Source organism: Halichoerus grypus, chromosome 6 (genome assembly GCF_964656455.1).
Source record: "Halichoerus grypus chromosome 6, mHalGry1.hap1.1, whole genome shotgun sequence".
Taxonomy (NCBI): domain Eukaryota; kingdom Metazoa; phylum Chordata; class Mammalia; order Carnivora; family Phocidae; genus Halichoerus; species Halichoerus grypus.
The window spans coordinates 178288922-178302207 of record NC_135717.1 but is presented as its reverse complement, the minus strand read 5'-3'; the positions used below and the strand labels follow the sequence as shown (position 1 = coordinate 178302207).

General features: G+C 59.5%; 1 protein-coding gene across 9 annotated transcripts in view; it reads left to right on the top strand.

Moving 5' to 3' along the window:
• Window positions 1-2042: 2042 nt before the first annotated feature.
• BRD1 (bromodomain containing 1) overlaps window positions 2043-13286 on the top strand; it is a 43098-nt gene continuing 31854 nt past the window's right edge. For 4 of the 9 annotated variants that reach the window (XM_078076768.1, XM_078076766.1, XM_078076767.1 and 1 more), the window contains exons 1-2: window positions 2046-2186; window positions 5569-6949. In XM_078076768.1, the coding sequence (XP_077932894.1) occupies window positions 5583-6949 (1367 nt within the window). In that variant the 5' untranslated portion in view covers window positions 2046-2186; window positions 5569-5582. Of the gene's footprint in view, window positions 2187-3338; window positions 3896-3955; window positions 6950-13286 lie in introns of those variants that run through there. The other 5 variants (XM_078076764.1, XM_036089761.2, XR_013449399.1 and 2 more) reach the window with 4 other exon arrangements.

Here is a 13286-nt window from a genome sequence, read left to right as displayed (position 1 = left end):
TTCTCTCAAGTTGTTATTTGATTTTTCTTTGCTGGCATCCATGTCTTACTCTTGGATACACTTTTCATTTTGCTAGAGTCTATCTTTCAGCATTTTTCTAGAGACTTTGTGTGTGGTAAACTTGGATGTTTATAGACTGTGAAGACACCTTTATTTTGCTGTCTCATGAATGAGTTTCACTATAAATGGAATTCTTGGTTGAATTCTTAGAATTTTAACAACCGCTTCTTTGTGAAGTGACAATCAGATTCAGTCTGATTAAAGAAGACCCTTCTTCTCTGAAGGTTGTTGAGCTCGTCTCTTTATCCCTGGAATTCCAGAATGTCACTCTGACATGACTGTGTGTGTTTTTTCTTCACCCCTCCTAGGCATTACTTCTGTCATTTGAGAAACCCTTCTCCCTCTCCTGTACCATGAAGAAGGGTTTCCTGGTTCTCATCTTCTTTTTCACTAGCCTCTTACTTTGGCTCCCTGCCGTAAGATACTCCAGCTTGTTGCTTTGCATCTGGCCCACCCAAGGTTGAGGAGAGAGGGATGCAGGCCCAGCTTGCTTGTCCTCTACTACTGGATGCCTTGGCAAGTTTGGATTCAGGTCAGTAGGCATCTGTAGAGCAGAGAGGCACCTGCAGCTCCTGGGTCTGGTGCAGATGTGGTTGGGGCCCCAATGCTGGGCCGGCCCCACCTTCGCCCAAGGATGTGTCTGGAGGGGCCACCAGCTTCGAAGGGGGACCTTGGCTGCAATCCTAGCCCACCCTCCAAGCCTTCACTTCTCAGCCCATAGACTGGGGGCAGTTAAGCACAAGCACTGGTCAGCAAAAGGCTGGTGGGCTCCAGCTCCCACTGAGGACACTTGGGTTGTCAGGGCCGGCCCACTCCAAGTAGGGCCTTTGCTGGAGGGTCCCAGGCAGTGGACTCTGCCCTGCCTGCCCATATAAGGAGAAGATCTTACCAGCTCAGAAGGACCCAGCCTCTGCCCTGGGGGGAGGTGTGTCCCTTCTCTTCCTGAGGGGCCTCTCCTGCTGCCACAGCTAGGGGCCACCCGCCAGCTCCTTTTCCCCAGGGCCCCAGCCCTCCTTCATGGTCACTGTGCTAACCAGGAATCCTCCAGGAAACCAAGGAACCATCTAGGCTTCTCCCTGGACACCTCGGATTCACCTCTCCAGAGCCAGCTCCCCTAGTCTGGTGGCCTCTACCTTGGGAATCCAGCCTCCCTCCCCTGCCCAGTGTGCCGTCCCCCACTCAGGTTAGCCCCCTCCCCCGGCAGGCGACCCTTAGTCCAGTCGCCCTCTCTGGGCCCCAGCCCGGTGTCCCCGCGCACCCCCTCAGGCCCACCCCCAGGGTCCCTGCCCTCCCCCTGAGGCCCCCTGCCCAGGGTCCCCGCGCACCCCCTCAGGCCCCTGGGCCCCGACTCAGGACCCCTGGCCCTAGGTCCCGGCCCTTCCCCTCTGGCCCCCCGGCCCCCGGCCCTCCCCCTCAGGCCGCCAGCCCAGGGTCCCCGCCCTCACTTGAGGTCCCCGGCCCTCCCCTTCAGACCCTGGGCCCTGGGCGCAGGGCCCAGCCCTCCCCGGAAGCCCCCGGCGCCCCCCGGCCCACGGTCCCGGCCCTCCCCCTGCGGCCCCCGACCCAGGCCCCCCATTCAGGCCCCCCTGCGGCCCCCAGCCCTCCGCGCAGGCCCCCGGCCCAGCGTCCCGGCGCAGCCCGCCGCCCCCGCCCCCGCCCCGCCGGGTGGCCCCCGCCCCGCCCCGCCGGCGCCCCTCGGCCCGCCCCTCCCCCGGCGGCGCGCGTCACGGCGGCGGCGGGCGGGGCGCGTCTCGCACGCAGCGCGCGGGGCGGAGCGCTCGCCGCATTGTTTGCTTCGCTGGGGAGCGAGCGAGCGAGCCGGCCCGGGCGTCCGATCCTCCCCGCGCCCGCGCCCCGCGCCCGCCGCCGCCACCGCCGGCCGGGCCCCCGCGCCGGGCCTCCCCGCCGGGACCGCGCCGCCCGCCGCCGCCCGCGAGAGCCCGAGAGCCCGCGAGCCCGCGGCCGCCGAGCCGGGCCGGGCGCCGCCGACAGGAGCCCGCGCCCAGAGCGGCGGCGGGCCGGGCCTGCGCGGCCGTTGGCGGAGGAGCCGCGGGCGCCATTAGCGCCGCCTCGGCCGCGCCGGCCTCCGCGCCCGCCGCCGGGCTCCCGCGGCCGCGGCCCCGAAGGTGAGTGGGCGGGGGCCGGGCCCGGGCCGCCGCCGCCGCCGCCGCCTCGCCCGCCGGCCTCTCGGGTGCCTGTGCCGACGCCATGTTTGGCGGCCGTGGCGGGCGGCGCATTGTCCGCGGGCGGGCTGGTGGGCGGCCTGAGGGCGGCCGGGGTGGCTGGGAGGCCGGGCCGGGCGGGGGGGAGGCGGAGGTGGCGGGGAGACCAGGCTGTTGAGGCCGGGCTGTCGGGGAGGCCGGGCGGGGAGGCCGGGGAGCCGGGGTGTGGAGGAGGCCGGGCGGGGAGGGAGATCGGGGATCGGGGAGGCCGGGGTGTCGGGGTGTTGAGGAGGCCGGGCGGGGAGATCAGGCCGGGGTGTCGGGGAGGCCGGGGAGGGAGATCGGGGAGGCCGGAGAGGGAGACCGAGGAGCCGGGGTGTCGGGGAGGCCGGGGAGGGAGATCGGGCAGGCCGGGGAGGGAGACCGAGGAGCCGGGGTGTGGAGGAGGCCGGGCGGGGAGATCAGGCCGGGGTGTCGGGGAGGCCGGGGAGGGAGATCGGGGAGGCCGGAGAGGGAGACCGAGGAGCCGGGGTGTCGAGGAGGCCGGGGAGGGAGATCGGGCAGGCCGGGGAGGGAGACCGAGGAGCCGGGGTGTCGAGGAGGCCGGGGTGTCGGGGAAGCGGGCCGCGGAGGCAGGGCAGGCCGGGGAGCCGCGGTGTCGGGGGCCCGGGTGTCCGGGAGGCCGCGCTCGTCCCCGCCCGGCCTCTCGGTGCCGGCCGCCGCGGTGGCGGGCGGCAGGAAGGGCTGGGGGAGCGGCCGCGCGTCCGGGCCGCGGGGTCTCTGCCTTAGAGACGGCGTGGTAACGCGGACCGGAGCGTTTATTGTGCCCGAGCGGGTCGCATTATGTAACAGATACGCTCGGTTTGTTTTGCCAAGACAGGAAACTCCCTGCAATAGGGCCGGACTTTAGACGTTTCCTAACCGAGAGCGCCGGGCAAGCCTCGCGGAGCGGCGCTTGGCGGCTGCTGGTGGGTGGGTGGCCGGGGAGCGGGCGCGGCGCGCGGAGTCGGTGGCGGACGAGCTCCACGCCCGCTTTCCTGCCCCTTTTAGAAGCAGCGGCTTTACCGAGGCGGAGTGGAGAGAACGCGCCGGGGTGTGAGGACAGTTGAGTTTTGACGCGAGTCTGTGCGCCCAGGAAGCCGCCACGCCCATCCAGAGCGCTTCACCGGCGCGGGGCCGGGCCTCGGGCGGGCCGGTGGGCTGGGGAGCCTTCTTGCTCCCACTCGGAGGAGTGGCGGTGGGGGCGTGGATGCGACTGTCCCGAGCCGGGCAGGAAATGACCTGACTGGGAAGCGTGCGCTGGTCGTTGGTGTGCGGGCTTCCCCGGGTGGCTCGCACGGCTTTTCCGCGCGTTCGTGAGTGAGTTCCTGCTGGGAGGGCGGGCGTGTTGTCCCTGCTGACCGCCTCCCGGTGGGAATGCTTGGCGCTCCGGGGACGCGCCCGGCGCGGATGGAGCTGGTGGCCGGTTGTAGTCGGGCGTGGGGAGGCGGCCGGTCACTCGGTGGTGCTGAACGCCCTCTCTCCCGTCAGTGACGGGACCAGTAAGTGTTAGGGGAACTTCTTGTCGAAAGTGGCTAAAGAGCCCATTGGGAGCGTGTGGGTTTTGAAGGCTGGTGATAGAGCTTCTTGGTGCTGTGGCTGGAGGAGAAAATTACACGCTAGCTCTGAATCTGGTGCGTAACCAGTTGTGGCTCCTGCCCCGTCTCAGGAGGGAGATGCGAGCTGTCCCTGGGTGCATTAGGGTCCCCTCCTTGTGGGCTGTGGTGTTGACATCCTTGGGGCTGCACCCAGCTCCCTTCACAAGGGATTGCTGGTCCCGGGCTGGCTGGGTGGTGGCTTTGCTGCCCATTCCCTGGCGGTCCAGGGCTGAGTGGGCGCCTGGACACCCCTGACGTTCAGGTGAGCTGGGTTCCAGCTGGCCACAGCGTTTTCCATGCATGTTTTTACAGGGGATTCCTGTTAAGTTTCAACATAAAACATGGATTTCTATTTGACAAAAGGAAAAGAAAAATCTGAAGTCTCTGTCTTAAAAAGTACATTTAGGGTTTGCTGGGATTGCCTCTCAGGACTTGCTCTTTGAGGGCTTTTCCCCAAGACCAGCTAGGTTGCTGTGAGGCCGTGATTCAGGCTCCTGTGGGTGCCCACATACAGCAGTGGACCTGGGGCTCCAGGTTGGAATGTTCATTTTTAAGCCAGTTTCTTAAAAGTCATCTTGCTTCCTATCAGGAAAATGTGGTTGTTTGGAGGGAGGAGTCAGAGGTCCTCAGTATCAGCTCCTAAGGTGACACCTTGCTTGGCGGCTGGTGGTCCAGAGTCAGGAGTCTTCACATGAGGGAGACTGAAGATAGACTCCGTTACTGAGTTAGACGGTGGAGGTCTGAAAAGAGCAAATTCTCGTAAATGTCTGTGGCCAGGCCATCAGTCTTCTGAGCCCTACCGGCAGCTCCAGGGCAGGGGCTCTGGTGGCAGCGTGTGGTTGTCGGGGTGGTACTCACTGGGGGGCGAGCAGAGATGCCCTCTGTGGCCCATTGCACATGTTGTCTGCGTGTATGTGACGAGGAGGAGGGCACAGCCAGCCCCACAGTCAACGCCAGCAGCTGAGAAGTGCCCCCGGGGGAAGGGGGCAGGTCGGCTGGGCTGTGGGGGTTTCTGTGGCGGTCGCTGCGGAGGCCCTCTAGAAGCCGGCTTGGGCCTCCTGGGAGTGGAGACTGCCCCCAGACCAGTACGGGGCTCCTCTCTTTAGTCCTGGCATGGCTTAGTGGCCCTGTGCCTCAACACGGTGTGGAGGCTGTGTTGGTGGGGAGGATGGACTGCTGTGGTCAGACTGGCAAGGCTTCCAGCAGTCGGCAGGGGTGTTGCCCCGGGGCTGTCGGGGCACTCCTGGGCTAAGGGGAGTGTTGGCCAGGAGTGGGCAGCCACTGAGCATGCTCGCCTTGCTGTCCTGACCTCCGTGCCTGCTGGAGCCCAGCCCTGTGTGTGGGCTTTCCTGGGCTCAGGGTTGGGACCCCTCCTCAGGAAGAATGCTGCAGTCATCTTGGTGACCTGTTAGCATGGTCCAGGAAGGTGACTGGCGAGCCATGGGGACCACAGAGTGGCCTAGAGGGACTTGTGCCTCTCAAAGGCCACTCCTTGCTGCTCATTGTGTCTTTTTGGTCCACGCGGTCCATGAAATAGGATCATGAGTCCTGGGATGAGTGGTTTTGGAAACCTCGGAGCCATGTTAGCTGGGAGTTTGGTTTTGATTTAGTTTGAGCTGGTTGGTGAGCTCTGCCCTCAGCGTATTTGGTGGTTTTTCTCGTCTTGTGTCTTCTGCAGGGAGTTAACTTGACCTCTGCCTCTGTTGTAGGGAGTCAGTACCAAATGAGGAGGAAAGGACGATGTCATCGCGGCGCTGCAGCGAGACACCCTTCCTCCCCGTGCAGTACTAAGCACTCCCCCACGCGAGAGACCCTGACCTACGCGCAAGCCCAGAGGATGGTGGAGATCGAGATTGAGGGGCGCCTGCACAGGATCAGCATTTTTGATCCCCTGGAGATCATATTAGAAGATGACCTCACCGCTCAAGAACTGAGCGAGTGCAACAGCAATAAGGAGAACAGTGAGAGGCCGCCCGTGTGCTTACGAACTAAGCGCCACAAAAACAACAGAGTCAAAAAGAAACATGAAGCCGTCCCCAGTGCCCACGGCCCACTGGCGTCGGCCAGCGCGCTTCCTGAGCCCAAGGTGCGGATCGTGGAGTACAGCCCGCCCTCTGCCCCGAGGCGGCCCCCGGTGTACTACAAGTTCATCGAGAAGTCGGCCGAGGAGCTGGACAACGAGGTGGAGTACGACATGGACGAGGAGGACTACGCCTGGCTGGAGATCGTCAACGAGAAGCGGAAGGGCGACTGCGTCTCGGCCGTGTCCCAGAGCGTGTTTGAGTTCTTGATGGACCGCTTCGAGAAGGAGTCCTACTGCGAGAACCAGAAGCAGGGGGAGCAGCAGTCCCTGATTGACGAGGACGCCGTGTGCTGCATCTGCATGGACGGCGAGTGCCAGAACAGCAACGTGATTCTCTTCTGTGACATGTGTAACCTGGCGGTGCACCAGGAGTGCTACGGGGTGCCCTACATCCCCGAGGGCCAGTGGCTGTGCCGACCCTGCCTGCAGGCCCGGGCCCGGCCCGCCGACTGCGTGCTCTGCCCGAACAAGGGCGGTGCCTTCAAAAAGACAGACGACGACCGCTGGGGCCACGTGGTGTGTGCCCTGTGGATCCCGGAGGTTGGCTTTGCCAACACGGTGTTCATCGAGCCCATCGATGGCGTGAGGAACATCCCTCCGGCCCGGTGGAAACTGACGTGCTACCTCTGTAAGCAGAAGGGCGTGGGTGCCTGTATCCAGTGCCACAAGGCAAACTGCTACACCGCCTTCCACGTGACGTGTGCCCAGAAGGCCGGCCTCTACATGAAGATGGAGCCCGTGAAGGAGCTCACTGGCGGGGCCACCACCTTCTCCGTCAGAAAGACCGCTTACTGTGACGTCCACACGCCCCCGGGCTGTACGCGGAGGCCTCTGAACATTTACGGGGATGTCGAGATGAAAAACGGTGTCTGTCGAAAAGAGAGCTCCGTCAAAGCGGTCAGGTCCACGTCCAAGGTCAGGAAGAAAGCAAAAAAGACTAAGAAGACGCTGAGTGAGCCGTGTGCGGCCCTGCCGCCTGTGTGCGCACCCTACATCCCCCCTCAGAGGTGAGTGCGCGTAGGCGCGGGGCGTGGGGTGGAGGGGAGCCCGGGACGGGGGATGCCGGCTGGGGATCTTGGCCCTCTCTGCTGACCTGGCTCTCTAACTGTCCTCCCTGAGCTGTGAGGACCTCGGAGCCCGTAGTTTCCCGACTGCAGGAATTAGCGTCTGGGTCCCTGGCGCCACCACCTTTGACACGATAAAAGCTGTTCCTCGCTCTGCTCACCCACCAACTTTGGGAGCCGTGGGGCATTTTAAAAATAATTCCTTGTAAAGTGAAAGGGAGGGTGAGCGACGAGTGGAGATCAGAATGGGGCTGCCAGGAGTTTCGTGGGGAGGCGCTGGTCTCCTTCCTGTTGTGTGACAGCCTTTCTGGGTTTCCTGACCCTTGCCTTCGTGGTGTGAATATTGGCTGGTCAGTGTAGGGGCTTAGAGCAGTCCACAGCGGTGGTGGTGGTAGTGGTGGGGGTCTGCAGTGGTGGTGGTAGGGTCCTCAGTGATCCGGAGGGTCCACAGTGGTCAGGGTGGGTCCACAGTGGTGGTGGGGGGTCTGCAGTGTGGGAGGAGTCTGCAGTGGTGGGGTCAGGCCCTGACTTGCTCTTAACAAGTGTCCCAGGGGCCAGTCCCCATACAGCTGTGTCTGCTCTTGTCCCTGAACTTGCTTCCTCCTCTTTGCCTGTTCGTCCCGTTACTGACTTGCTCTTTGTATTTTGCTCAGAATGTGAGGTGAGTGACTTGATGATTTTTGTAGCAGAGCCTGAGTGTGGGAGAGCAGATAGCTCCCTCAGACACTTGTTGAGCTCTGAGGATGGAGCACACTTTGTCCCCGGGCATGGGGCTTTCAGTTTGGTGAAGGACATGGCATTGAGACAGGGAGGTGAAGGTGCAGATCGCCATGCTCCTGAGAGCAGCTTGTGACTTAATTGCTGTGACCTGGACGCAAGTGAGTCCCCTGGAAAGAGAACCTGTTCGTCTTACAGACTGAGTGACAGACTTGCGGGATATTTTAATTACTAAGAAGTAAAAGTTACCTTAAACGTATTGAATATTAGCTTTTTGTGTTGTTTTCCTGTGTATCTGTGACGTGAAGGAATTCATGCCTACCAGCGTATTGTGATTAAACAGTGTAGTTTGGTTTTAACGTGTCACGAGTTGCGTCAAGCTCGCTCGTTAGGTTGTAAGAGGTAGTGGGGTGTGTCAGCCGGAATACTGTCTTCTCCAGAGACAGTAAGCACTTAGTATCTCTTAAGAATTAGAAGTAGGGACACCTGGGTGGCTCCGTCAGTTGAGTGTCCGACTCCTGATGTCGGCTCAGGTCATGATCTCAGGGTCCTGGGAATGAGCCCCACATCGGACCCCACGTCAGCGGGGAGTCTGCTTCTCTTCCCCTCCCACCGCGCATGCAGTCTCTCTCTCTAAAATAAATCTTTTTAAGAAAAAAGAATTAGAAGTATGACTTTTTCCCCAAAATGAAATTTTATAGAGCAGTACATACTCATCGTAGAATCAGTAAATTCGGACAGAATGAATAAAAGTGCTCGTCCCTCGTATCCAGAAAAAAAACATCGTCAGAACCAAGGTGTCTCTTTGCAAATCATTCAGCTAGACTTTTTAAAAGATAGTTTTACTTGCATTTCTACCTGTGGGGCAGAAAGTGTGAGATTTGCATCAAGAGCTTCTGTTGAAGAGCCCTAAAAATTTTTAGCTTTACTGTAATCGAAGTAAATGAAAGGAAAAACATGTGACCTAACAAATTGAGGAGCCAGAAGTGCAACGTGCTCGCTTCTCTGTGCCCAGCACCATGTGGTGACCTGCTCCTGACAGGGTGCCGATGAAGGGCTGGGCTGGGGGCTGCTGGGCCATTCGCAGGAGAAAGCACTTCCAGCTGGAGAACATGGGTGCTCGTGGGTCTCAGGTGACCAGGCCTGACTGAGGAGAAAACCCATGCTTTGGACCTGAGTATTTCAAAGCAGGTGATGTGGCTAAACCACGTACCAAAGGTGTAGTCTGGCCCGTGTTTGGTTCTTTTCTTTTTCTAACTTAGGAATAAACTGTTGCTTCACTTTGGAGCAGAGATCAAGGATGTACCTGGGTAAGGGTTTGTGGCCATGCAGCTGGGTTGCCCAGACTTTGGGGGACCTTGATGTTTTGGGCCACAATCCCAGCCTTGGAAGATCTCCCAGCCACCCTTAGCCAGTGGGTAATCCGTGGTCGGTTCACCCTGTGGATTGTCCTGGCAGGTGCTGGTGTGGTCCGGGCTTGCCAGCCACTAGTCTTACTGTCCTGAAGCTGTGGCCTGAGGTGTGGCTGGTCTGGCGGCCCTGTTCCTAGGGAGCGTGCGGGAGGTGGAGGGTGGATCGGAGGGGTGCTGTGCTCTGCCTTGGGTGGGGTGGGTGGAGTCGGGCGGGGTCATTGTGCTTCTTAGCGCTTCTGCCTGGGAGGGTCCCACCGTCGGTGTGGCTGGCAGCCACAGAGTTATTTGAGTGTTCTTCCAAGGTCTGAGTTGTGCCCGTCCTTGTCTGTCTTGTCTCCATCACTTTCATCAGAATATTTTTCTAACATAGAAACAATATGAAACTGCAGAAGTTAGGAAAAGTCAAGTCTGGAGAGGAAATCCCATCTGCTCCCTTTTTGCCTTGCCTTCCAAGAAAAATCAGCGCTTTGACTGTGCTGTTATAGGCCTTTTTCTGTTCTGACTGGTGCCTTTTCCTCGAGTAGCTGCTCTTCTGATGAAATCCTTCTCTGGTTCCTCATTGTTCCATGCTGCTTTTTTTGGGGGGTTAACCAGACGAGGTGGGCACTGGAGAGGGGGACAGGCCAGAAGGAGGGACTCAGCGAGTTGTAGCCTTCTAGTTCCCTTGGAGGAATTAAGTTTTCCCAGAGCGCGATCCTTTGTTGCTCTTTGGTGGGTGCTGCTCTTTATTTAGGGAGGAGAATGGCCTCTAATGGACAGAGGCTGATGTGCTTTGTTGGTCTTGATACCAGCCTGGTCCTCTTGGCCATTTGGGTCATTTATGTGTGCGTGGCCCAGGGCACGTGCACACCTAATAAGTTGTTAGTTAATGATGAGATGGAGGATCGGGTCCACAGCTCAGTTAACGCAGGGGCATCCCTGGTAGGTGCCCTCCCGCTGTCCAGACGCCAGATGAGGACAGATGTGGGAGACCGAGTACTTAGTAGCATTTGACAGAGAAATCTTACGCTTGTTGAATATAACTGTAAGAAGTGTGGACTTGAGCTTTGGATGTCTTTTTTGCCATGTTTCTGGCAGTTAATTTGACTGTAATTGAGAGAAGTTCTGTAGGGCCGTGGTTTGGGGAAAGGAGAGAAGCACTGGCCTGCCCCTTCCGGGCAGGTGGGAGCTCTGGCCGCCCCACAGCTGCGTGGCCCTGTGTTTGCTGCCCTCTGGATGCAGTGACACAGGCAGGCGTGGCGCCCTTGCCGGCGTTGGGGTCCCCAGGGAAGGGCCTCCGGACGGTCCAAGGCGGCGGCTACTCTGGAGAGAAGCATTAAAAACCAAACCGAAAAGTAAAACCGAAAAGTAAAACCTCCAGGTTGTGCGTGTGTGTTCTATGGAAAAGCAAGGTGCTGGTGTTTGCGTCCAGCCACTTAGAAAGCACTGGAGTGTGGGCTCCCCAGTGCTCTTGGACTGTTCTCGTTCCCACCTACCCTGACCTCTGTGCTTTCCTTGGTTTGAATTCAGACTGGGGGGCTGGGTGTCTGATCCTGTGAGTGTGTCCTCCCCAGGCTGCAGCTTCTCCCCCAGCCCCAGGCCATGCAGCCCGCGAGGACTCTCTTCCCGGGAGGCAGGGGGAGGCGCAGGACACATTGCGTCTGGTGAGCAGGTTTGTTTTGACCAGAGAGCTGAAGTGAAGAGACAGAGTGCTGGGGAGGGACCTGGGTGCCTCACGGCGTGCGTGTCCGCAGGCTCCTCCCAGGGTCTGGTGCTTAGTGCGTGACAGACAGTGTTTGTGAGTGTGCTGCTGTGGGCCACGGTCCACGGTCACTCGAGCATCAGGACACGTCGGCCTGTGCCCTGGGGCCCGTCCCCCAGCGTGCTCTGCTTGGCGGTGGTCTTGCAGGGAGCTGCTGTGCTCAGCACGCCTGCATCCTCGCTGTCCCACTGGGTCTGGCTGGGTCTCTCCCCGCAGCATCCCAGGCGCTCAGTCCGTGGGAAGAACCTGCCAGAGTAGCGAATTTTGTTATTTCTGTTCATATTCATTGTATTTGCTTATTTTTGGCAGAAATAGGATTGAAACTTACTAGAGGTTTTCTGTAATACGGGCAGTGGGTAATCGCCACACCGTCTCACCGCTGCTCCAGCCTAGGTGTTCCCTGGGCTGATGAGGGGCAAACCTGTGTGCTCTGCACTTGGAGTCCATACCTGCACGCCACAGTGGGTGGACGGACGGTGTTTGGAGTGCCCTCTGTAGGCCCAGGTGGAGGCCAGATTATTTCAATTTTTTATTTGGAAATAACTCTAAATTTATAAAATGTTGCAAAAATAAGGAGAGAAACACCCAAATCCTCTTTACCCAGAGTCATCTCTTACTAATGTGCCGTCCCATTTGCCCGGCACACAGAGTAGGCCCACGTGTCCCCGCACGTCTCCTAGGATGGGACTGGCCTCTGGGTGAGCCTCCATTCAGGACCTGTCCCGTTGGGCGAGCCTGCTGGGATCTGGATGCTTCCAAAGCTACTCCCAAGTGGGCCAGTTTTGGAGAAGACAGCCCTTCCACCTTAGCAGAGTAAGCCTTGTTCTGGGTTTGTCTGGTGTCCACAGAGGTACCATGTGTCCCTTGCCTGGAGGGAGTGACAGCCCCTGCTCCCGGGGGACCACGGTGTTGCTGGTGCTTCCATGGGACAGTTTCTGTGTCTGTGTTCTTCTGGCATCCAGCCTGTGGTCTGGGAGAAGGGGGCCGTGCAGCCACCTGGCACCTCTTCACAGCGGCCTAGGTGTCCCGCCTGTGGGTTCTCGTCCCCGAGACGGCTGGAAAGGGGTGTCCACCTCAGCCCTCCCTCTGGTTTCTCCTCAGCGGGATCCTTCCCTTCTCCTGTCCTTGTGCTTTGTAGCAGGACCTGGACAGGTGGGAGGTGAGCATCTGGTGGCCCACCTGGCTGTCATTGTCCACCTGACCTTGGGGAGCTCGGCTCTTGGTTAGTTCGCTGCAGGCAGCCACCTGGCCTTGGGTGACACACGCTCCCTAGCCACCCCTGGGTTCTGTGATTGGAGTCCTGAGAAGGGTGTGGAGGGGCTTGACCCGCACCAAACCGGGCAGGAGGTTCTCCTGGGAGCTGCGTGGTGCAGAACCACATCCCTCCCAAGGCAAATTCTGGCCTTTTCAGGTCGGAGGGGTTGGATTTCACTCTTGCCATCCTGACCTCCATCTGACCTCTGAGCTGTTCCAAAAGCGAGTTGTACCCGTCATAAAGACTCGGGACACTTGAGAAGGTGTTATGAAGGGAGGGTGGGATCTAAAATCTCACTCTTTGGGGTGATGCTGGGTCATCATGGGCACGTTTCAGTGGCTATGCACATGTGTAGGGAGAATAATTTTTTTAATGGCATTTTTTTCTGTTTCCCATGGTTTTTATATAAAAAGTTTTAAAATGGGGGGCGCCTGGGTGGCTCAGTCGTTAGGCGTCTGCCTTCGGCTCAGGTCATGGTCCCAGGGTCCTGGGATCGAGCCCCGCATCGGGCTCCCTGCTCGGCGGGAGGCCCGCTTCTCCCTCTCCCTCTCCCCCTGCTTGTGTTCCTTCTCTCGTTGTGTTTCTCTGTCAAATAAATAAATAAAATCTTAAAAAAAATAAAAAGTTTTAAAATGGAAAACTAGAGACTATTAGCCCACCCCTCACGCAGCCACTCATCGTGAATTGGGGTGGGTTCCTCCAGTCCATGTTTTGGTTTTTCTGCACGTGGGCACACACGGTCTGCTGCTGGGTATGCACTGACCTTGGAGACGGTGCTGTCACGCGCGTGTGGCGTCTCCTGGTGTTGCCGTGGGTCTGGAGGGGCGGGGGCGGGTGGCATCGCAGGCGACCATGCTGCTGGTGTGGGAGTTGTCCTGGCTCGCTCAGAGTTGGGCGTTTCTGGGTACTGGCGCGTTGCCCTCAGCACGAGCCGGTGTGTGTCTGTCTCCGCTGCAGCCTGGTGGGGGCGGCGGTGTGCCCGTCGCTGTGGCCGGGGGGGGGGGGCCTCTGCCTCGGGTGCGCGCAGCGAGGTGCTCATGCTGTGCTCATTGTGCGCGTGTCTCTGCCCCTCGGCTTCTTGTCTCGTTTGTAATTATGTCTGTAAAAAGTCTTCAACTTTGGAAATCCGGAGCCCCCTCCAACAGTTATTGCACT